General features: G+C 38.3%; 2 protein-coding genes across 3 annotated transcripts in view; one reads left to right on the plus strand and one right to left on the minus strand.

The window, feature by feature from the left end:
• Nucleotides 1–5,460, plus strand: part of LOC102730594 (protein nucleotidyltransferase YdiU-like) — a 37,392-nt gene extending 31,932 nt beyond the window's left edge. The window contains exon 17 of the mRNA XM_081820771.1: nt 1,322–5,460. Coding sequence (XP_081676897.1) covers nt 1,322–1,444 — 123 coding nt within the window. The 3' untranslated portion in view covers nt 1,445–5,460. The remainder of the gene's footprint in view (nt 1–1,321) is intronic.
• Nucleotides 5,461–9,640: 4,180 nt separating this feature from the next.
• APBB1IP (amyloid beta precursor protein binding family B member 1 interacting protein) overlaps nt 9,641–23,943 on the minus strand; it is a 115,813-nt gene continuing 101,510 nt past the window's right edge. For both annotated transcript variants that reach the window (XM_081820758.1, XM_081820757.1), the window contains 4 exons: nt 20,402–20,505; nt 12,544–17,917; nt 11,443–12,326; nt 9,641–11,220 (listed from right to left, as the gene is read on the minus strand). In XM_081820758.1, coding sequence (XP_081676884.1) covers nt 17,408–17,917; nt 20,402–20,505 — 614 coding nt within the window. In that variant the 3' untranslated portion in view covers nt 9,641–11,220; nt 11,443–12,326; nt 12,544–17,407. The remainder of the gene's footprint in view (nt 11,221–11,442; nt 12,327–12,543; nt 17,918–20,401; nt 20,506–23,943) is intronic.

A 23,943-nucleotide genomic window follows, 5' to 3' on the forward strand; every position in this document is an offset into this window, starting at 1 on the left:
TTTACCTGCCTGCATCAAACATTTCTTGAGACTGTATGTGAGGTGCTATGAAGAAGTATGTAAAAATGTATTCAGGGAGATTTTTAGCCAACAAGTGAGATTAGATAGGTATAAAACTAACTTTAATAAAAGGATATGTATAAAGCACCTGGGGGAAGTTAAGAGAGGTTCTAAGAGCACCATATTGATTATGATGAGTCTTCCTATTTAAAATATTAGTAATACAGTAATTTGATCTCTGATCTCTTGGTACTTTCTTAGTATAGATAATCATGCACCTTTTTCTATCTGAACCAAGTATTCCTTTATTAACACCCAAGGAAATGACAAAACCACCAAAAAGTATATTTTAATTGAGGTATAGTTGACATATAACATTATATTACTTTTTTATTTTTTTTTTTAAAGATTTTATTTATTTATTTGAGAGAGAGAATGAGAGAGAGAGAGCACATGAGAGGGGGGAGGGTCAGAGGGAGAAGCAGGCTCCCCGCTGAGCAGGGAGCCCGATGCGGGACTCGATCCCGGGACTCCAGGATCATGACCCGAGCCGAAGGCAGTCGCCCAACCAACTGAGCCACCCAGGCGCCCACATTATATTACTTTAATGTCATGATGAGTCAATATTTGTATATATTGTGAAACTATGACCACAGTAAGTCTAGTTAACACCCATCACCATAGATGGTTACAAAATTTTTTTGTTGTGATGAGTTCTTTTAGGATCTGTTTTCTTAGCAACTTTCAAATATGCTATACAGTATTATTAACTAGAGTCACCATGCTGTACATTACATTCCCATGACTTATTTTATAACTGGATGGAAATATACATTTTGATCCTAGAATTATTGTTGAAAGAGGTGTGTTCTTTGATGCCTCAGTCTATTACCAAGGCTCAAATTGCAAATGAGGAAGCAGCATGAGTTGGAATCCATGCTCTTGATTTGGAAAGATGGCAAACCACTGACATTCTTTTATTTTTGTAAATATTTTAGAAAATTATAATTCTCTTAATGCTGTAAAAGAACTTCAAAATTATTGGGACGTATATATATAGTCTTTGTGGTATATATATATAGTCTTTGTGACAGGGTATGTATTTGCTCTCCTGTTTTAGCACAAAACTAGTACTTAAAGGAACTTTCTGTGGAATGATAGAAATTTTAAGTAACAACTATAGTTGAAATTTTAATAAAACATAAAATGTTTAAATATTTTTAAAGAAATATAAATTTAACCTTGTCATTCTGGGAATTTAGAAAATTGATAAGGGTCCCAAGAAAGAAATCTGTATCTATGTGCTTCAATTGTTTGGCAGGTCTATCTTCTCCAGCACGTTCTTCAGCATCCTTTCCAGAAGCATTCTGCAGCTGAGAAAGCAGGGTACTCCTCACCTACTCCTTCTTGGGCTAAAGACCTCAGAGTTAGCTGCTCATCTTAATTTAGGGTAAATAAATTAAGGAATACTTCTGTCATTGAATTCGACATAGAGTGATCTATTTGATAAATTCTTAATGACTACATTCTGATGACAACCCCACATTTCATAAAAAGGATTATGTTTGCAAGTATTTTTTAATCAAATAAACTGGACCTATTCTTTGGAACAACTTTGTGATCATTTTCGTTCTAATGAATAACTTTAGTGGAATAATAAAATATGTTTGGCAAGCTGTGTGAGTTATTCTCAATAACTGAAAAATCTTATGACAATCTTTTAATGAACTTGTAAGTATTCATCTATGACATGCTATGTACCCAGTGCTGTGGGGCACATCGGATAAGTATGTAGTTTAACCATACTCCTAGAGCTTTTTTGTCTATTATAGTGGTTTTCAAACATTAACCAAAGTAAAGAGAATAGTATAATGAACCTGATTTACCAGCCAGCTTCTTAATTATCAATGTGTGATCAGTGTTATTTCATCTACATCCCTACACATTTCCCCTCATTTCTAGTTATTGTTTTAATTGAGGTATAATTTCTATATCCCGACATAAGTTCCCAGATGTGTTTCATTTAGTTTACAAATATTTCTATATGTATCTCCAAACATTAATGACTGAAAACACATGCCAAACCGTATCACCTTAAGGCAACTGAACAACTCCCTAATTCATCAAATCAAATGACTAGTTTTTGGATTTTTCCTATTGTTTTATAAGTTACTGTCATCAGTATTATTATTTTATAGTTACTTATTTGAATTGGATCCAAGTAAGGACTATACATTCAAATTAGATGACAACATTTCTTGAGTTTCTTTTGTTATTTTTGGATACAACCACCTGCATCTTCTTTTTCCTTGCAATTTTTTGTTTTAGTTAAAGAAAGCAGGTTACTTATCCCATAGTGTGTCCCAGAGTCTGCATTTTGCTGGTTGCATCTCTGCGTTATTGTTTAACATGTTGCTCTGTTGGCTGTATTTCTATAAACCTTCAATTTATCGGAGGAAATACTTGCCATCAGAAGGCAAGTGTGCACTTCCACCAACAAGTACATATTGGCTGTCTCTTTTTGTGATATCAGCAGCCCCTGACAGTCATCTCCTTGACCCACTGATTCAATAAGGTTGTAAAATGATAATCTAATCCTAGCATTCATTTGTTAGCTGTAATCCTTCTATAAAGGAAAACTTTCTATCATTAATTATTGGTTATCCTGAGATACAGAAAGGCAAAGGATTGGTTCCCAAGCATGCTCCAAAGACAGCCAGTAGGCTTGTTTATTTGTTTTAGTATCATTATGAACTCTTGAATTTAAGCACATTTTATGTTTTAGACTATTGCAGTTATTATCCTAACCTATGTACAAATTGTCCCATGTATGGCCAGTGAGGTTTTATTCATGATGGCTCCTCGTGTACATGATCCTAGAAATTTTTTTTTTTTTTTTTTTAGATTTTTATTTATTTATTTGAGAGAGAGAGAGCACAGAGGAAGAGTGAGAGGGAGAAGCAGACTCCCCACTGAGCAGGGAGCCCGATGTAGGGCTGGTAATCCCAGGACCCTGAGATCATGACCTGAGCTGAAGGCAGCCGCTTAACTGACTGAGCCACCCAGGTGCCCCTAATTTATTATTTTAATATCAATTTTTGTTATTCATGTAGCAGATAATTTTTGTTTTTCATATAGTAAATAGTGTTTCTTTTCTATCATCAGTACTTTCTTCTTTGGTGGTGTCTTTTTAAACAGGTTTTTAATTTTCATATATTTGAATTTGGCAATTTAAAAAAGCACTTTTGGATTTTATATGTGGTTTGTATTGTTTAAATTTTATAAAAAGTATTTCCTCATATTTTCTTCTAGTATTTTTAGAATGTGTACTTTTTAATCCCTTTGAGATTTGTTGATTTTTTTTTGCCACATTGGCAGATAATGTCCCTATACTATTTGTCAAATAGTTTATCCTTTCCATACATGTTTGAAATACTTTTATTATATATTAAGTTCTCATATCTTTGAGGTCACTGCTAGACTTTTTTTTTTCAATTCTTCTAGCAATGCAACTCTTAATTATTTTGATTGTATAGTATCAACAGTATAGTATATTTTGTTATTCTGCTATCATTAATCCTTTTTATTATTTTTTAAAATTTTTAAAAAGATTTTATTTATTTGAGAGAGGGCGTGAGAGAGAGAGCACAAGCGGGGGAGGGGCGAGGGAGAAGCTGACTCCCCACTGAGCAGGGAGCCCCCCACCTGGGGCTCGATCCCTGGACCCTTAGATCATGACCTGAGCCGAAGGCAGGCGCTTAACCCGATGAGCCACTCCTGGGTGGCACCCCACAAAGAAAACATTTTAGAAAGTAATGATAGGGGCGCCTGGGTGGCTCAGTCGGTTGAGCATCTGACTCTTGATTTTGGCTCAGGTCATGATCTCTGGGTTGTGAAATGGGGCTCTACACTGGGTGTGGAGCCTGCTTAAGATTCTCTCTCTCTCTCCCTCTGTCCCTCCACACCACTTGTGCGTGCACATGCTTTCTTTCTCTGTAAATAAAATAAAAGAAATATTTTCTTTGTTATTTAATTATTTTAGATGAATTTTTATGTGTGTCAACTTTCAGAAAAAAATCTTGCTGGGATTTTGATTGGGGTTTATATTAAATTTAGAGTGAGGGACGCTTGGGTGGCTCAGTCAGTTAAGCATCTGCTTCGATTCAGGTCATGATCCTGGGGTCCTGGGATTGAGTCCCACATCTGGCTCCTTGCTCACAGGGAGCCTGCTTCTCCCTCTGCCTGCCGCTCCCCCTGCTTGTATTCTCTCTCTCTCTGGCAAATAAATGAAATCTTAAAAAAAATTTATAGAGTGACTTGGAAAGAACTGACATCTTTACAACATTGAGTTTTCCCATCCAGGAACATACTACAGGCATTCTTCATTTTGCATGGTACTGCAGGACTGTAAAAATGGCCATGCAAACTAAAACCATGCAAAGTGATCTTAATAATCAATGGGAAAAATTATGATTGTTTTGTGATCTTCAAAAATTTTGGTCAAAACCTTAAAAACTCTTTCACTGTTGGCTATGGATATATAGGGAAATAAAATAGTAAAACTAGTATTTAGTGCATTGTAATTTAAAACATTAGAAACATTGAGAAAGTGTTTTCTTTCTTCCTAAAAAATTTATCAAGAGTGGCTTGAACAGTGCTTGCCTTCTTTCTTGTCATATACTTCATAATACAGAGCTAGGATCTTTTCTACATCTTAGTGAGTTGCCACTATTTTTTATATAACTCCATTTATGTTCAATTTGAATTTCACTTTCAGTATTATCATTTTTCATTTATGTATTGCAGTTTCATCTTTATTGCCAATTTCCCTCTTTCAATGATCTTTTTAAAAAAAATTTTTTTAAAAAGATTTTATTTATTTTTTTGACAGAGAGAGACACAGTGAGAGAGGGAACACAAGCAGGGGGAGTGGGAGAGGGAGAACAGGCTTCCCACTGAGTAGGGAGCCCGATGTGCGGGGCTTGATGCCACGACCCTGGGATCATGACCTGAGCCGAAGGCAGACACTTAATGACTGAGCCACCCAGCCGCCCCTCAATGATCATTTTTATAAAATGTCATGTGGGTTTACCACTGGGAGACAAGGAGCCAGTGCAACTACACACTTTGCTGTCTGTGCATAAACTGAATAACAAGTATACAGTGATCAATCACTAACACACTTTGAAAGAAGTGATGTGATTGGTCACTGCCCACAATATTCATCTGTTTCTTATGTAGTGATTTGTGGACTGTAATGCTAACAGTGAAGTTTGTACTTTACCCAATTGTTCCCAGTTATAATACCATGGTAGCAAATGTTGGGGAACTAGTGTTATTTAACTAAATTGTGGTAATTGGAACTTGTGCATGTTGGAACTATGCAAAGTAAGGGCTATCTGTACCTGTTTCCTAACATTTTCTTTTATGTCCTGTAATAAAAATTTATAGTTTTCTCCATATAGGCTTTGAAGATTTCTTTTTTAAAAACATTTCTTTTTTTAAAGATTGTATTTATTTATTTAAGACACAGAGAGAGAGAGAGCCTGATGGGGAATCATGACCTGAGCTGAAGGCAGCCACTTTCACTGACTGAGCCACCTAGGTGCCTCCAGCTTTGAAGATTTCTTATATCAATTCTTAGATATATTGTAGTTTTTGTTGTTATTGTGGATGAGATCACTTTTGTACTACCTTTTCTAAATGGGTTCACTGGTACATAGGATAGTTTTTGGTTTCTATGGTTCATCTTAGCCTTGTTGTTGAACTTAACTAGATATTCACATCACCTGAGAATTGAAAATTCTTTTTCTTCAGCTGCAAATAACTGGAAGTTGACTAACACTGTCTTAACCGCATAGAGGTTTGTTTGAGTCACACAAAGGGAAGTGTATGACCAAGCATTCTAGGGCTGGTGCAACAGCTCAGCAATGCCCTGAGGGGCCCAAGACTTTCCTTTCCATTCCCCCATCTCCTTATGGCATTGAGTTGGTCCTCTGTTTGTTGCCTCATGGTCAGTAAATAACTGATGACCTCCAAGCTTTGATCCTCAGTCCAGTCAGGGTGGAGGAAGGGAACGGGGAAGAAGGGAGGGTGCCTGTAACAGGGAAACAAAAATCCTTCCTAGAAATCCCCAACAGTCTTTTACTTACATCTCATTTCTATTTTTGGATTTCACTGGCAAGGACTGGATCACTGACCATTTATGGCTGCAAAGTGAGTCTAGGAAACTATTTTTAGCCAGGTATGTTGCCATTCCCACTAGATCTTCTGTTAATTAAGAAGAAAGGGAAATGAGATACTAGGTAAATGAAAACTCTTTTCATATCTTCCTGTGATTATGAAACTACAGGTTTTCTGAATCCTCTTGCATCCAATTTGGTAATTCATATATTTCTTAAAAAATTAATCTAATTCATCAAGATGCTTAATTTTGTTGACACATATTATATGTGCTATTTATTGTCTTATAATATTTAATTTCTTCCATATCTGTAATTTTGTCCCTGTACTTGTTTCTAAACTTCTTAATATATGTTCTCAATCTTTTATCCTTGATTAAATTTGCTAAACCTTAGTCTTTTATGTTGGCCTTTTCAGGTCATCTGTTTGCTTTTTTTTTAGTCTTCTGTTTAATGTTTATTTTTCTCTTTATAAGTGAAATCTTTCTAATTCAGGTTTTTTTTTTTTTTATTCTGACTTTCCTGGTTTAGTACACTCTTAGTTCATTTATTTTTAATCTTGTTTTCTAATACATGAAATTAAGACTATAAAATTTCTAGTGAGTACTGCTTTGGCTATTCTCATTGTTATTAGTTTCTAAGTAATCTGCATTTTAAAAAATTTATTCATTTGAGAGAGAGAGCAAGAGCATGAGCTGGAGGAGGGTCAGAGGGAGAGTGAGAAGCAGACTCCCCACTGAGCAGGGAGCCTGATGTGAGGCTCAATCCCAGGACCCCAGGATCATGACCTGAGCTGAAGACAGATGCGTAACCACTGAGCCACCCAGGCGCCCCATTAATCTGCATTTTTCATATTGACTTTATTTTTAACCTAAGAGTTCCACAGAAGTTGCTTTAACTTTCCAAGTGGGTTGGCTTTTTTGTTTTGGCTATTCTTTTGTAGTTATTTGTTTTATTTCACTTTGTGGCCAGAGACTATAACATACATTATACCAATCTGGGGGAATTTGATTTTTTGTGTGTGTGTCCTAATGCATAGAAAAGTATAATTGTTTCATGCATATTTGGTAATAATGTATATTCTCTAAGTTAATGTAAATACTATGTATTTTATTGGATCAAGTTTTTCAATTGTGCCACTCATTCTTACTTATTTTTGATCTGTTTTAGTTTGTGAATTTTTGAGAGAGATGTGTTACAAGTCTGAGAGTTATGAGCTCCAAGGAGATCCATTCAGGTAACATTCCCACACTTTTGTGAGTTTTATTTCCAGGAGTTATACCAGGTTCTCACAGTGGCGATCTAAGAAAAATGCCCTCATGTTTCCAGCAGAGAAAGGGAAAGTAGCTCATTTTGAAATATGCCAGAGCATTCCAGTCTTCTTAACAAGACCTGCCTGCAGGAAAAAATATTTTACCAAAGCCTAACTTAGTGAGATTTTATCACAGCTTAACTGACCAGGGGAAAGTGGAATACCAAATCCAGCCTCCTCTAGCCTTCCATGTGGGGGAAGGGAAATACTTGGCTCTAACCCTCTGTAGCCATCTTGTCCCACCTAAGAGTGAAGAAAACTGAGAAGCACTTGGGAAGTGCATAGACCAGTGCCCAGTGTCATAGGCTAACTAAAAGACTGAGACCTAATCATAGGACTATAGAACACTTCCCCTTCCCCATACCTTACCATCATATTACAAAAGGCATATTAACCACAATGCCTTTTACCCAACACATCACGTCCAGCTTTCACAAAGAAATCACAAGCCATACTAAAAGGCAAAAAGCAGTCTGAAAAGACAAAGCAAGCATCAGAGCCACAGTCAGATATGGCAGGAATGTTGGAATTCTCAGACCAGTATTTAAAAATAACCATGGTTAATATGCAAGGGCTCTAATTGAAAAAGTAGACAACATGCAAAAATAGATGGATAATGTAAGCAGAGAGATGGAAAATGTAAGAAAGAATAAAAAAAATGCTAGGGATCAAAACCATTCTTACATAAATGAAGGTGCCTTTGATAGTGTCATTAGTAGACTAGACACAGCTTAAGAAAAAATCTCTGAGCTTGAGGATATGTTAATAGAAACTTCTAAAACTGAAAAGCAAAGAGAAAAAAAGACTGAAAACAAAACAGAACAGAATATCCAAGAACTATGGGACAACTGCAAAAGATATATTATACACATACTAGGAAGAAAGGAAGAGAAGTAATGACTGAGAATTTTCCCAAATTAATGCCAGACACCAAACCACAGATCCAGGGAGCTCAGAGAATACCAAGTAGGATAAACACCCCCCAAACATCACCACCAGTATTTAAGCATATCATATTCAAAATCTAGAAAATCAAAGATAAATAAGAAATCCCAGAAGTTGCCAGAAGAATAAAACATCTTATAAATGGAGGAAAAAAGGTAAGAATTACATTTGACTTCACAGAAACCATGCAAGCAAGAAGAGAATGGAGTGAAATATTTAAAGTGTTGAGAAAAAAAAACCCTGCCAAACTAGAATTCTGTATCCTACAAAATTATCCTTCAAAAGTGAAGGACAAAAGACAAAAGAGAAAAAGAGAGAGAGAGAAAAGAAAAGAAATTTGTTGCCAGCAGACCTTCAAGAAATGCTTAAAGAAATTCTTCAGGGAGAAGGAAAATGATATTGGTCAGAAACTCAGACCTACATAAAGAAAGAAAGAGCATTAGAGAAGGAATAAGTGAAGATAAAAGGAAGTTTTATTTTTCTTAATCTTAATGTAATAGATAACAGTTTGTTAAAAACAACACTAGCAACAATATATTAGAGGATTATGGCTTATGTGTAAATGAAATCAAGGACAGTAATGATATGAGAAACAGGAGGGGGGAATAAAAAATATTTTGTTATAGTACTTGCACTGCCATGAAGCATTGCAGTGTTACTTGAAAATGAACTTGGATTACTTGTAAATACATACTGCAAACTCAAGAGCAACCACTAACAAAGTAAAAATAAAAAGTATAATTGATGTGCTAAAAAAGGAGAGAAAATGGAATCATATAAATGCTCAGTTAAAACCACAAATCGGGGGCGCCTGGGTGGCTCAGTTGGTTAAGTGTCTGCCTTTGGCTCAGTTCATGATTCTAGGGTCCTGGATCGAGTCCCACATCAGGCTCCCTGCTAAGTGGAGAGCCTGCTTCTCCCTCTCCCTCTGCTGCTCCCCCTGCTTGTATGTGCTCTCTCTGTCTCTGTCTCTGTCTAATAAATAAATAAAATCTTTAAAAAAATAAAACCACAAATGGTAGAAAAAGAGTGGAAGACAAAAGGAGAAACAAAGAACAAGGGCAATGAGTAGAAAACAGTAACAAATATGGTAGATAATAATCCAACTACATGGGTAATTGATTTAAACATCAGTTGTCTAAATGCAGCAATTAAAAGACAGATTATCAGAGTGCTAGTCAAAAAGCAAGACCCAACTACATTCTGGCTACAAGAAATCCACTTTATTTTTTTTATTTTAAAGATTTTTATTTATTTTTTGACAGAGAGGGAACACAAACAGGGGGAGTGGGAAAGGGAGAAGCAGGCTTCCCGCTGAGCAGAGAGCCCGATGCGGGGCTTGATCCCAGGACCCTGGGATCATGACCTGAGCCGAAGGCAGACGCTAAATGACTGAGCCACCCAGGCACCCCCAAGAAATCCACTTTAAATACAAGAACACATATAGGTTAAAATTAAAAGGATGGAAAAAAGATATACCAAGCTAACATAAACAAAAGAAAGTTGAAATAGCTATATTAATTTCAGAGCAAGGAAAAGTATCAGGGATAAATAAGTGCATTACAGAATGATAAAAGGGTTTATTCTTCAAGAAAACATAACACTCTTTAATGTGTATGTGCCTAACAACAGAGTGTCAAAACACATGATTCAAAAACTAATAGAACTGTAAGGAAAAATAGATGAATCCATTATTATAGCTGGAGACTTCAACAATCTTACATCAGAAATGGACAGATCCAGCAGGCAGAAAATTAGTAAGGACACAGTTGAACTCATCAGCACCATCAATCAACTGGATATAATTAACATCTATTGGTTATTTTATCTCATAACAGCAGAATACACATTCTTCTCAAGCTTACATGAAACATTCACCAAGACAGACCATATTTTGGGCCATAAAACACACCTTAACAAATTTAAATTAATTAATTAATTAATTTAAGATTTTATTTATTTATTTGGCAGAGAGAGAGAGAGAGAGCACAAGTAGGGGGAGTGGCAGGCAGAGGGAGAGGGAGAAGCAGACTTCCCATTGAGCAGGGAGCCCGACATGGGACTTGATCCCAGGACCCTGGGATCACGATCCAAGCCAAAGTCAGACAATCAACTGAGCCACCCAGGCACCCCAACAAATTCAAAAGAATATAAATCATACAATGTCTGCTCTCAGGTTATGATGGAATTAAATGCAGAAATTAATAGCAGAAAGATACTTGGAAAATCTCCAAAGACTTGGGGATTAAACAACACACTTCGAAATAACATAGGAGTCGAAGGAATCTCAAGAGGAATGAAATAGTATTTAATGAAAATGAAAATACAACTTATCAAAATCTGTAGGATGAAGCGCTTAAAGAGAAATTTATAACACTGAATGCACAGAGTAGAAAAGAAGAATGACCTAAAACCAATAATCTAATCTTCCTCCTTGAGAAGTTAGAAAAAGAATAGTAAATTAAATCCAAATTAAGCAGAAGTAAAGAATTGAAAATTAAAGCAGAAATCAATGAAATTGAAAACAGGAAATCAATAGAGAAAATCAACTATACCAAAATCATGTGGTCATATCAATAGATGCAGAAAAAAGCATTTGACAAAATTCAACAGCCATTCATGATAAACAGTCTGCACAAACTAGGAATAGAGGGGAATTTTCTCAACTTGCTAAAGAACATCTACAAAAAACCTACAGCTAACCTTTTACTTAATGGTGAAAAACTAGAAGCTTTCCTGCTAAGGTCAGGAACAAGATAAGGATGTGCCCTCTCGGGGCGCCTGGGTGGCTCAGTTGGTTAAGCGACTGCCTTCGGCTCAGGTCATGGTCCCGGAGTCCCGGGATCGAGTCCCGCATCGGGCTCCCTGCTCGGCAGGGAGTCTGCTTCTCCCTCTGACCCTCTCCCCTCTCATGCTGTTTCTCTCTCTCTCTCTCTCTCTCAAATAAATAAAAATCTTAAAAAAAAAAAAAAAAAAAAAAAAAAAGATGTGCCCTCTCACCACTGCTTTTCAACATCCTACTGGAAATCCTAGCTAACTTAATAAGAAAAGGAAATAGAAGGTATATAGATTGGGGAGGAAGAAAATAAACTGTCTTTGTTTACAGGTGACATGATTGTCTATGTAGAAAATTCAAAAACAACTGACAAAAGAAAATCCTGGAACTAATTAGCAATTACAGTAAGGTTGCAGGTTTCAAGGTTTTATGCAAAAGTCAATTGCAATTGTATTCCTATATACTAGCAATGAACAACTAAATCTGAAATTAAAAATACCATTTTCATTAGTTCCCCAAAAATGAAATGAGTACATTAGGGAAAATATACAAAATTAAGAGATACAGAGGATAGTTAGAAGGCCCGACATACATTTCACTGGAGCTCCAGAACTGGCAATATTTGAAAACAAAATATATGAGAATATTCCAGAATAGTGAAATCCACACATTTTAAAATTAGGAGCCTCCACAGATTCCCAAGTATTCAAATAAAAAGTAACCCACACTTGGACCCCAATAAAGAGAAGTCTTAAAATCATCCAGAAAGGGAACAAAAAGATGACCAAAATGAAATGATAATTTGACAGCCAACTTCTCAACAGCATCAGTGGAAGCTAGAAGATAGGGGGACAACATTCTCAAATAACTCACTGTTCTTTGGTATTTACTAAAGTTTATCTACAGCCAATCCAGAATTTTATATACAGTGATACCATCTTTCAAGAATGAGTGTGTAATAAAGACATTCTAGGAAAAAAAAACAACCCTGAGACAGAATTCAAACACTGGACAATATAGTGTGTGTGTGTGTGTGTGTGTGTGTGTATGACTGAAATTAAAGTGTTCTCAAGTCTTGTATTGTCCTGGTTAAAGCTGTTTAACTTTAGACCTTCTTTTTTTTTTTTTATTTTTTTATTTTTCAAGATTTTATTTATTTATTCATGAGAGACAGAGAGAGAGAGAGAGAGAGAGAAGCAGAGGGAGAAACAGGCTCCCAAGGAGCGGGGAGCCCGATGTGGGACTCGATCCCAGGACCCCGGGATCATGACCTGAGCCGAAGGCAGACGCCCAACCATCTGAGCCACCCAGGCGCCCTAACTTTAGACCTTCTTAAGTATGATGTTGTCACTTATAGGTAGCCATTAAAAGAATAAAAACAGAGTGTATAACTTTCCAGTAAGATTCAAAATGGAGTAAGGGAAAAAATCCTTAGTTACATGAGAAGATAGAAAGACAAAAGCCCCAGAAAAATCCAGATAATAGAAAGTACAAAATAAGATATTAAAAACAGTACAAAATAAGACTTATACATATAATCATCACAGTAAGGGTTAAAAAAATAAATTTGCCAGTTAAAAGACAATGGTGGCTGGACTAGATATAAACACAACAAAATCCACTTCTATGCCATCTACAAGTGGCAAACCTAAAATATCATGATATAAAAAGTTTGACAATAAATGGATAGAAAGATTTTTCAGGCAAATAACCAAAAAGAGATGGTACAGCCGTATGAATATACCAAGCAAAGAGCAGTATACAGAGGTCTACCATTCAATTTGCCAGGAAAATATACAAATAAATTTTGTTTATACTTAATATTAAGTGTCAGAATATGTAAGGCAGAATTTACCAGAACAATTAGAAGCTATTGAAAAATCCACCTTCATCAAAGGGGATTTTAACACATTCTTCCAAGTAGTTGATGGAACAAGCAGACTACATATTAGGCTGTGGAAGCCTTGAGCCACATGCTTAGCAAGGCTATTCTAAGCAACATTTACAGTACGTTGTACCTAAACACATGTGGGTCATTTATAAAAACTGACCATATATCAAGCCAAAAAATCTCAAATTTCAAAGGCTCAGTTATCATTGAGTTTGATAATTTCAGTATCATACCAGCCATTGTTTCTATGACTAAATAAAATATGTAAATCACACAGTAGAAGCTTAAATGTTCATTTCCCTCTGAGACCCGCTGAAAGCAGGAGAGTCTGTCTCCTGGCATGTTAAATCTTGTTTCTTGTAAACTTGATCAAACCTTGTGTTTTGTTTTGCTTCGTAGTTATCCTATTACCTGGGTCTTTGTCCTGTTGGCAACATTATACATGAAATTCTGTAATTATTATAAATTATGATACAGGATTACTGTCTTAATCCCACAGTTCCTTCCTCGATGGCTCCACCCCAAAGATGGTACTTCCCTCACATCCAAATTTGTGGCTAAGCTTTTCATGAAAGGGGAACAGATTTTGGTGCATTTTCAAGGCTGACCTAAGTAGACTCATGTATAAGTAGTGTTTGTGAAGACCTTTCTGCTAGACACTAGAGATTCTGTTCCACTTGAGTGAAAATCACACAGAGCTCCTGATCTGGTGCCTGGGCCTATTGAAAGCAAACTTCTGCCCCAAGATGAGGCAAAAGCAGCCCCAATTTCTAAGATTCCTGACTGAAAAGACCTTAACAAAGGATTCTTTCTTGGATAACAGAGATCAAAGTGGGCCCACCACACAGGCAAAGACTAGACACACACAATGTATTCAACCCTTTGGTTCACTAAAACTATCAACACTTTGACCACAAAATCAGTTAATTCTCTTCGGGAGCTTTCCTAAAATTCATATTATCAAATGTTAAAACAAACATTTTAATGTTTGAATTTTTATATATTTTTTCCCTTGTAGAGGAAAGGTATGGTATGGATGGGAGTTACAAAACTGGGGCTGTAACCCAGCTCGGTGGGATCTAGGTTAAGCACATTGTCAGGCCCGATTTCTCTGTTGAGTTAGGAATATGTTTGAAGTGACATTTTTTGGGTCTTCTGTGAAGCCCATAACAACCACAGCTCTCCCTCTGCCCTCTTCAGTGCCTTCATCCTCCTCTCTCAGCCTTCTTGATCCACAGTGATGGGTCCCAGTACCTCCGGTGTTATGTTCTGGCTACTAATGATTTGGCTGAGCAATGACCCTTTATTCACTCAGGCCAATGAGGTTCTCTTTTAGCGAATTTTCCCAGTTGGGGCTAAAAGGTAGACTGCCAGTCCATCCTGGCCTCTAGACAGATGCAAAGAGAAATTCAGCAGTTGGAAAGTGAGACTGTCTTCCACCATAGGAACCGAAAGGTGGAGTGCCAACACAAAGAGAATAACAATGTTTGCAAAGAGAGGGACAAGGAGGCAAGTGTATGGACAGGAGCAGAGATGAGAGGGGAAAACTATGAATTTCCAGGCACCAGTTCTAGGTCCTGTGCAATAGTCTAGGGGCACATGTAGCCTTGGGTACTGGCATTCTGCTCCTCGGAATTGTGTAATTAAGTCCTACTCTTTGCTTAAGATTGCTCCAGGGTCTTTGTCATGTAAAGTCATGATCCTAATTAATGTAGTGGGTCGTTTCCAGGGTCCCTTCATCTTGGCGATTCTGTGGCTGTGTGATGGAGAATGTGTTTGCTTCCTGCTCTAGACATGGCTGGGAAGTGCCGTCAAGGTTTTTATACTCTGAAATCCAGTCGGCAAAGGGTTATTATTTTTTTGATGGCAGAGGTACTGAATTCTAAATTACTCTTCTCAAGTACTAATGCATTTCCTCATCTGCAAACTAGGTGGTCATTTTGAACAAAGCAAGTAAGATCCAGGTAATTCTAACGAACAACTTTTTGTCCTGAACCTCACAGGCTTGGTTCATTAACCTATGTCAGGTTGAAGCAACCTGGACAATTCTGTGTGGCCACAGACATTCTGTTCTACATTTCCTCTGTGAGCTCTCCATCTCCAAATCAGTTTCTAAGAAAATTCTGCCATTAACACCTTTCTTGTATTGTCCTAGAGATCTGCATAATGATCAGGCTTTCCCCAGGTCTCAGAAAAGTTGTGTTTTTAATGCATCTGGCGTCAAAGATCATCATAAAACAAAAACAAACCGGAAAGGGTTACTGTGCATGAGGAGATATTTAATGTAAAGCATTTATCTTCTATCCTATTTTAGGAACATGCTTAGGAAAAGTGTAGAGCACCTCATTAATTTTAATTACTAAATATTTTGGCTTTAAGATCTGAATTTGCTTTTTTGTAATGTCAATTTAGAGCTTACTTCCCCCCCAATATTAAAACATAAGATTAATCATCTTCACTTAGATGGTGTAATGTGTTTATTTGCAGAAAGCTTCGCTGTCAAATACATTTGTAAAATGCTGCATGTAATTTCCTCTGAAGATTATAATGCATATTTCCAATAAACCTGTTTAATTTGAAAAAAAAGATTAATCATCTTCCTTAAGTAGAAAGTAACATATGAGTTATTATTTATTTTCTACCTGCTTTAAGAAGATTTTGAGATGTGGAGAAAAAGTAACCCTTGTGCACTGTTGGTAGGAAGGTAAACTGGTGCAGCCGCTGTGGAAGACAGTATGGAGGTTCCTCAAACAAAAACAGAAACACCGTATGATGCAGTGATACCTCTACTATTTGTCCAAAGAAAACGAAGACACTAATTCTAAAAGATAGGTGCACCCCTACGTTTATTGCAGCATTATTTACAATAGCCAAGATATGGAAGCAAAGTAAGTGGCCACAGACAGATGAATGGATAAAGAAGAGGTGCTATATATACACAAAGGAGTATTAGCCATAAAAAAGAATAAAATCTTGCCATTTGCAGCAACATGAATAGACCTAGAAGATATTATGCCAAGTGAAATAAGTCAGAGAAAGATAAATCCCGTAAGATTTCACTCATACGTGAAATCTAAAAAAAAATCAATAAGCAAAAAAAAGCAGAGACAGACCCTTAAATACAGAGAACAAACTGATGGTTGCCAGAGGAGAGGGGGTGTGGTGGGGGAATGGGCACAATGGGTGAAGGGGAGGGGGAGACACGGGCTTCCGGCTATGGAATGAATAAGTCACAGGAATAAAAGGCGCAACATAAGGAATATAGTCAATGATATTGTAATACCTTGTGGTAAGCACAGCTGTAACATACAGAGTTCTCGAACCACGATGTTGTACCCCTGAAACTAATGTAACATTGTGTGTTAATTATACTTCAAAAAAAAAAAAAGATTTTGAAGTGTTTCACAATTAAAAAGAAAAAACAGAACCATGGAAATAAAGCTCAGAAAATCTAAAAGGATTCCCAGAAGTTAGTTTGAAAGAGAAGTGAGATAGGGTAACAGGAACTCAAGATAAATTGGCTATTAAAATTGAGCATCAAATTTATCTGAGAGATAAATGACTGCCTTTTCCGGTCTCTAAATTTTAATTTATAGTGTACTTACAGCAGTGTAATAACAGAGAATCCCCAAACTCTACATATCTCTTTTCTTCATTACTATGTTATTTGACCTTTGGAAAACCAAAACCAAAACAGTATATGTCCAGGACCCCCATCAATCAAGCCATGAGTCTCAAAGAAACTGAATTCACTTTGCCTCTCCTGTTTTTTCCTTTTTTCTCTTTCGATTTATCAGAAAATTCTGAAGGTCATGGGGGTGGAGATGGAAAATATCTCCAAGATCAACAATACTTTAGAAGGCCCACGACTTTTGAAAGCTATTTTAAAAGGTCAAGTATACTGTAACATGGCGTCGATATCACAATAGATTCATATACACTGATATTTTTAGAAGTATCATCTCCAAGAAAAAAAAATTTAACTTTTATTAATTTGATGCTTCTGAACATGGTAAAATAAAGGAACATAAAAAACATTTTAGTTAACTTGGAAGGGAAGATGCATTCACAGAAGTGGAAACAGTTAAGATACATACATTTAGCAGAGACTCTAACTCCTGTGTTAGGTTAATGGTTATGAATGTATTTGAGCTACAGTGAGACATTTTACATCATTTCTCGTCTGAATGGGTCAATATTTTATCTAAAATGAACAAGATGTCACGGAAATAAAGTAGTAAAAATGCACTTGAGGTGAGAAGTGATTATGCCCATCACAAGAAGATACTGATCCGTTTCCCTTAGGATATGTTGCCTCTTTTCTTTTGCAAAGCTTTCATTAGATCGGACATGAAATCTTGCTCTCCGCTGCCTCCCCCGCCGGGCGGTGCTGGGTTCTCTTTCCTCTTCGGGGGGACTGGAGGTCTTTTGACGCCAAGGGCGGGCGGCTTCGCGGCTTCGGGGGCAGGTGCAGGTGGGGGCGGGGGAGGGGGCGGCAACGGAGAGCCCGCATCCCCTGCGAACGACGGCGGTGGGGAAGGCACGAAGTCCGGGGGCGCGTCGTTGAAATCGGGGGGCGGCGGAGGGAGCTGGTCGTCCTCCAGGGGCGGCGGTGGCGGGGGGGGCGGCAGAGAGTCGTCGGGCGGGGCCGGGAAGCCGCCGCCCGGGCCCTTGGCCCTGGGGGATGGCTTCGGGCTGCTGCAGAAGTCTGAAGACCGCCGCAAGGGAGGGGGCGGTGGCAGGCTGGACTTGGGAAGCTGGTGCGCCCTCGGCGCTCCTGGCTCGTGGTTACCAAGGGCTGGCTTCTTGTCCTTCAACAGAGCAAGCACAGCGTGACATTTCCATTGGACGGTGAGGTCTGCCTCCCGGGGGTCGGGGGAGCCTCCATTCCTCAGGCCCTGAGACTACAGGTGGTTCACGAGCTAGCTCCTCTTTGCGTTAGGAGAATGACTCCAAATGGCCCTTAACAGTCTTACCGATGATAACATTATTTAACGCTTATCTACCATGTCTTCTTCAGTAAATGGAACACGAGGTGTTTATTATGTTTAGATTATAGATGTATCTCTTCCCAACCACCACATCATCGAAAGAGCTTTAGTGATACAGAGCTAAGCTAGTTATGGGGTTACTTCAGTCTTTACCTACCCTAAGCTCAGCCTAAGTAAACTCAAAATGGAAGCAAAATGGCTCTCCTGGAATTCCCACTCAAGCCTTGGTTCCCAAGACAACCCCCCTCTCCCCGCCCCCGCCCGGGGGGTCCTCAGCATATGCAGCCATAACATTTTTCTTGGTCTGAGTTGAGCTGGTTGTGAAGCTCAGTTGTCAGGAGCAGGTGTCTATAAAATTATTTTGCTTCTGTATCATACCTCCAGTGGCCGAAAGGTGATTAAGAAGCTTCCCCAAACCTTCCCCAAAACTCCTGGCTTAGATGGCCTCCTTTGATTAGTAGAAGGAAGATGGAAGGGAAAAATAAAACAGAGAGTTCTCTCTAGGCTACCGGTAAGCTTTGTACAGATCTGGGCACAAAAAATAACTCTCCTAGCAAAGAACTGTTCTGCCTTCTCTTGCATCAGTGATTGCTGGCATGCCAAGAACAAAGATGCCTTTCCCCAGGACTGTGGGCTACCAGGGAGAAGCCAATTACAGGCTTTTCTCCCTCTGGCATGACAACTTCAAGGGAGGCGGTGGGTGGACTGAGAATCCACACACCTGGTCCACAGTCTTAGATTTACCTTTTCTTAACTGTGTGAAAGTCGGCTGGCCAATCAGGGATAAAATGAGCATCATAGGCTTTGTTATTATCTAGGCCTCAAGGTTATGATGATACCAAGTGAGCTAAATGTGTGGCTCGGTTCTGTGCAGTAAAATCATGCTGCCTATGCTACTCCTGGAGGAAACCAGAACATCAGACTTGGCCAAAGGCTAAAGAGGCACAGTTCCCCTTCTGCCAACAGTGGAATAGATGATAATAGTAACTTAACATTTATATAATGCAACTTCCCCAGGAATTTCAGGCAGCTTAGCTGAATCCCTCTGTTTTCTTGATAATTATCAGGCTTTCATTTTTTTTCTTTGGCTTAACCACCTCTTACCACTGACGATTAAATTTGGAAGTTATGTAGTTTTTTTTTTTTTTTCTACAAAGTGCCTTATGATTGAGTTTCTATTTTATTTGGTTTATTTGCTTGGCATGATAACCTAGTTGACTAGTGATGTACACTTAAAAACAATTCTGAACAGGCAGTTTGGGAACTGATGTTCACACAAAGCAAAGTGGTTTCTATTCTGGGATCCTTTTGTTGCTTTCAGCATTTTCAAGTGTTTCTCTTCAGTTGGCTTTACAGGAACCATAGAAATAATAAGAGCTAAAGGTGAGGTGCCTGATGTCGGACTTGAGAAGCTCATAAGAATATTAGAGAAACACAACTTTTAATGGTCTACAATGGTTTTCAGAAATTATAACAATTTCAAAAAATACAAGATTTAATTGCTCCCACCACTGGCTGATGGACAAAATGAGAGGGGGAGAATGAAGTGAAAAATAATGGAAGGTACAATTATTCAAGGCTGTTTGAATCACACGTGGAAAATATTCAACAGAATAGTCAGTTGAAATGTTACCAGTTAGACTAGTATATAGATTACAACTTTCAGCTACAATTTTCAGATTAAATAAATCTTCACTAATCTCTACTGAAAAAAAAGTTATAGAGAATGTTATATCAATTTGGCTATTATTTTAAAATGTGTTTTCTTTTCCATCACCCTGAGGATGTATGTTGAACATTAACAGAAAAATATAAAATGCACATTTTCTAATAGAACCCTTTTAGTAGTCTTCTAATCTAGTTTTGGGGCTTAGTTAGCACTTAATATAGGGCTTCTGACTAACTGTTCTAATTTATTCAAAAAAAGTAAAAATCCCAAGGGCTTAAAACTCAGGGTCCACTTTCAGAGTGCTAAAACCACTTGCCCTTCAGCAAGAAAATCCCTTCAGCCCAAATCAATGTAGCTAAATTAAAAATATTTACCAAGCATCAGCATTAAAAAAAAAATTCTTCCATTTTCCTGGAGCAATGTGATAACAGTTGGCTTTAATTTTCCATTCTAGCCTGTATAACTTTAAGATTAACAAAAAGGCAACTATCTAAATAAAATTATAGTGACTTCTTAGTTGTTGGAACTAGATTTTCTCTTTTTAGGAGAGCAGTTATTGGACACTGCTAATGGTTTAGAATATGGGCTTACTGGAGACAGGCTGAGAATGTCAGTTACTTACTCTCTGGCCTTACCTTAGTTGTTTCTGCATGCCTCTGGGCTTCTTCGAGAACAGCGCTAACAGAATGTGCAGCCTGGGGAATCTGACCATTGGCCTGGGTGGTTCCTATTTTAAGTCCTGAGAACGGGGAAGAAAGACAAGAAGAGTGGGTAAGGCATATTCAACATTCTTGCAAGTTCATCTAAAAACATAAAGTAGTTTATATATTTCCAAAGCAAAAGACAAGGAGTCATAGGTACACAGGCCTTAACAGAAAATCTAAGGTTCTATGGCAATATTTCATGAGATTCAGCAAAGGTTCAGGAAAGTGAATGCTTTATATAGGCTACAACATCTGAATTAACTAGGGGCCTAGAGAATAGCATGTTCTGTTTTCAAAAGCCTTTAAAGAAAAAAAATTATTTATTTATTTTTAGAGAGGGAGAGTGGGGGCAGAGAGAGAATCTTAAGCAGGCTTCACACCCAGCATGGAGCCCTACACGGGGCTGGATCTCAACAACCCTGAGATCATGACCTGAGCCAAAATCGAAAGTCTGACACTTACCTGACTGAGCCAGCCAGGTGCCCCTCAAAAGCCTTTTGATAACTGGAGAATAAACTTTGAAAAACTGTTTAAAAAATTGCTGTTGTTGAAGATTTTTCTGAAATGTATGTTTCTAGTTTCATACTATGCCGTGTACAGGAACAACTTTTGAGCATTATTCTCAACAAAATGTACTATGGGCACAAAAATAGTAGACAGAGGGGACTGAGCAAAATGTGCAGACTCCTGAGATAACCTGGAATGGATTTGCTTCCAGAAAGTTCTGATAAGCCCTTATTTTATTTTCCTGCCTTTTAATTTACCCTTTGTCACGAAAGTGAGACTAACTGAGGTTTCACAGTTTTGAGGGAATCTGACAGATTTCTTCAGATGTCCGTGGATCTCTCCAGGTCCTTAGAGAACATCCTGGAAACGCTGGCCATCTCTCCAATTGGGCCATTTCTCCAATGCCCCCAGCCAATGCTGACAAGAGGTCTTCTCAGTGAGTGAACTCAGAGATTGCTTTAGCTACGCTCAGTGCCAGCTATTCTGTCAAATGCTTGTGAAATTACCGTTTGCTTGCTTCTTCAAATATTTTTCCAGTAGTTTGAGAAACCCATTCATCTACATAACAACTCAAAGAAGGCTGTTAAGAACTTGAGATTGGGAAGAAGCGAGTGTTTGATGGAATGGGATGTTAACAGGGCCTCAAAGTGTCTCTCTACAAATTATGAAATACCAGATGAAAAATCTGTACAGGAGAGAAATCGGGCAACACATTAGCCAAGTGATCAAAAGGCACGTTTCCGATGAGGGGCAAACAGACATCGTATGCCTCCAATCGTGATACCCTGAGAAGGACATGTAGCCCTCACGCAGGATTCCCGCCTGAAATGCACTATCTGAAATGAATCGTAAGGAAACATCAGACACATCCAAATTGAGGGGTGTTCTATAAAATAAATGGCCCTTATTCTTAAAAAGCTGTTAATGTCCTGACAGAGAAAGGCTGGGGGAATGTTCCAGATGAAGGGGAGCTAAGGAGACATGGTAAGTAAATGCCACACACGAGCCTGGGTGGAGTCTGAGCCAGGAAAACACGCTGCTATCGAAGGCCCTGCCGAGACGGCTGACAATACCTGAACATAGGCTGTGGCTTAGATAATATTAATATGAAATTCCCTAGATCTGATAATTGTACTACGGTTAGTAAGAGAATAGCCTTGATTTTAGGAACCACAAAGGGAAGACTGGAGGGGAAAGGGGTATGAGGTAGTCCGTCTACTCTCAAGTGGTTTGGAAAAAACATGTCTGTGGATAACATATGGAGAAGCGGGAGTTGGGAGACAGAAATGATAAGGCAAATATCTCAAATTTTCAAATATCTCAAAATAAGACAAATACTCAATATTGGTGATCTGGGGAACGGGTTCTTTGTACTATTCCTGCAACTTTTCTGCGTGTCTGAAAGGACTTCAGAATAAAAAAAGATATTTGTGTCCATTTATGCAGTTGAAATATTAGAACAGGCTAGAACCACGTTCTCTACTACCAGTTTTTCGTTATAAAATCCATGTTCCTATTCAGCAAGGACAGCCACCTCGTTGTTCTGAGCAGACCTTCGCTTGCCCTCCTCAGCGTGCCCAAGCAGTGTTGTCCGCACGCACATGACGTGCCCCGTAAATGTGCATTTCTCTAGCTCTAGGCTCATTAAACTTCTCTAATTAGCCAAAGCTTTGTTCTGGAGGTCAGGAAGCAATCTGTCTAAACATCCTAAAGCCTTAGGATGTTTATACTTAAGACTTTCTTATACATATTCAAATCCTTTCTTTATATTTAAACACCTTTGTACAAAGTGAATAGAAACTGAAGCTGAATCCTGAAGAGCATTGGGGGAAATTCCTTTAAAGGGCACTAATGTATTTTCTTTTTGCTTCTTTTGCCCAAACACATACACGGGCTGATTTCTCACCAACACATTGTGTGTTTTTATGTTAACTAGGATGTCCTGGTCTTTAATCTGTCTGTGAGAACAAACGAATAATAATAATATCCCAAATGCTCTAAGCTGCTGTCTTCCCATGTACCAGGAAATCCAATCTTTTCTATGGGCTCTCTGCCCCATCCTGGGACAACCCATGGGTACCCACATAACCCATATATTCTGTAGGTGTCACTGACTTGGGATCTAGGTTGTCTGGGTTCACTGTATTAACAGTCCTTGCCGTCAAGTAGCAATATAGTCTTTCCCACTGCCTCTTTAGGAGTTCTTAGAGGAATTAGGGGTTGGAAGTTGATTAAACAAATACGAGCCCCAAATGCTTTACAGGACTCAAGTGCATTCTGAAAATTGGACCAAATGCCATGTCCCTCATTCTTAACTCACGTGGTTTGTGAAAGGCCAATCCTCCCACTTGACCTGGCATGTCAGAGGGCAGCAACCTCATGGGCACAGTGAGATCGATAGGAATGGGCACGAAACAGCCCTCCCAGAGATGGGGTTCTGTTTTTCAGAGATGGGGCGTTCTATTTATACTAATATTTATAGCTGTGTGAACAATGTAAGCCCAGAGAATCACTGGCAGTCCTTGCCACCTTATGGAGACAGTGCCTAAGAAAGAAACCGTATCTTGATGACATCACTTACACTCCTGGATCCTGCTGTGCCTGAAAGCAGCATACCCCTGGACCTCCTATTTTGGTGCATTAATAAATCTCTCCCCCTCATTCTTTGTTGCTTAAACCAGACTGAGTTGGATTTGTCAATTACCATGTGAAGAGTCCTGACTAAAAACAGTTGCTAAAGTCGAAGTGATTTAATAAGTGCTAAAAAAAAAAAAAAGAAACCCTCTATGGCTGTTCTCTAATATGAAAAAGAAAAAAGCTGTCATTTATCAAGAATAAATCACTTGTTAAGCACTTTGGATACAGAACAATGGCTCTCCATGTTTTTTTTCAGTTGGGAAATCATAGCAGAAACACCTCATGATTTCCTTCAGTGTCTAGAGGAGAAAACAGTTCTAAACTAATCA

Source organism: Leptonychotes weddellii, chromosome 5 (assembly GCF_054177405.1).
Source record: "Leptonychotes weddellii isolate Sample4059 chromosome 5, ASM5417740v2, whole genome shotgun sequence".
In the NCBI taxonomy this organism is placed as follows: Eukaryota; Metazoa; Chordata; class Mammalia; order Carnivora; family Phocidae; genus Leptonychotes; species Leptonychotes weddellii.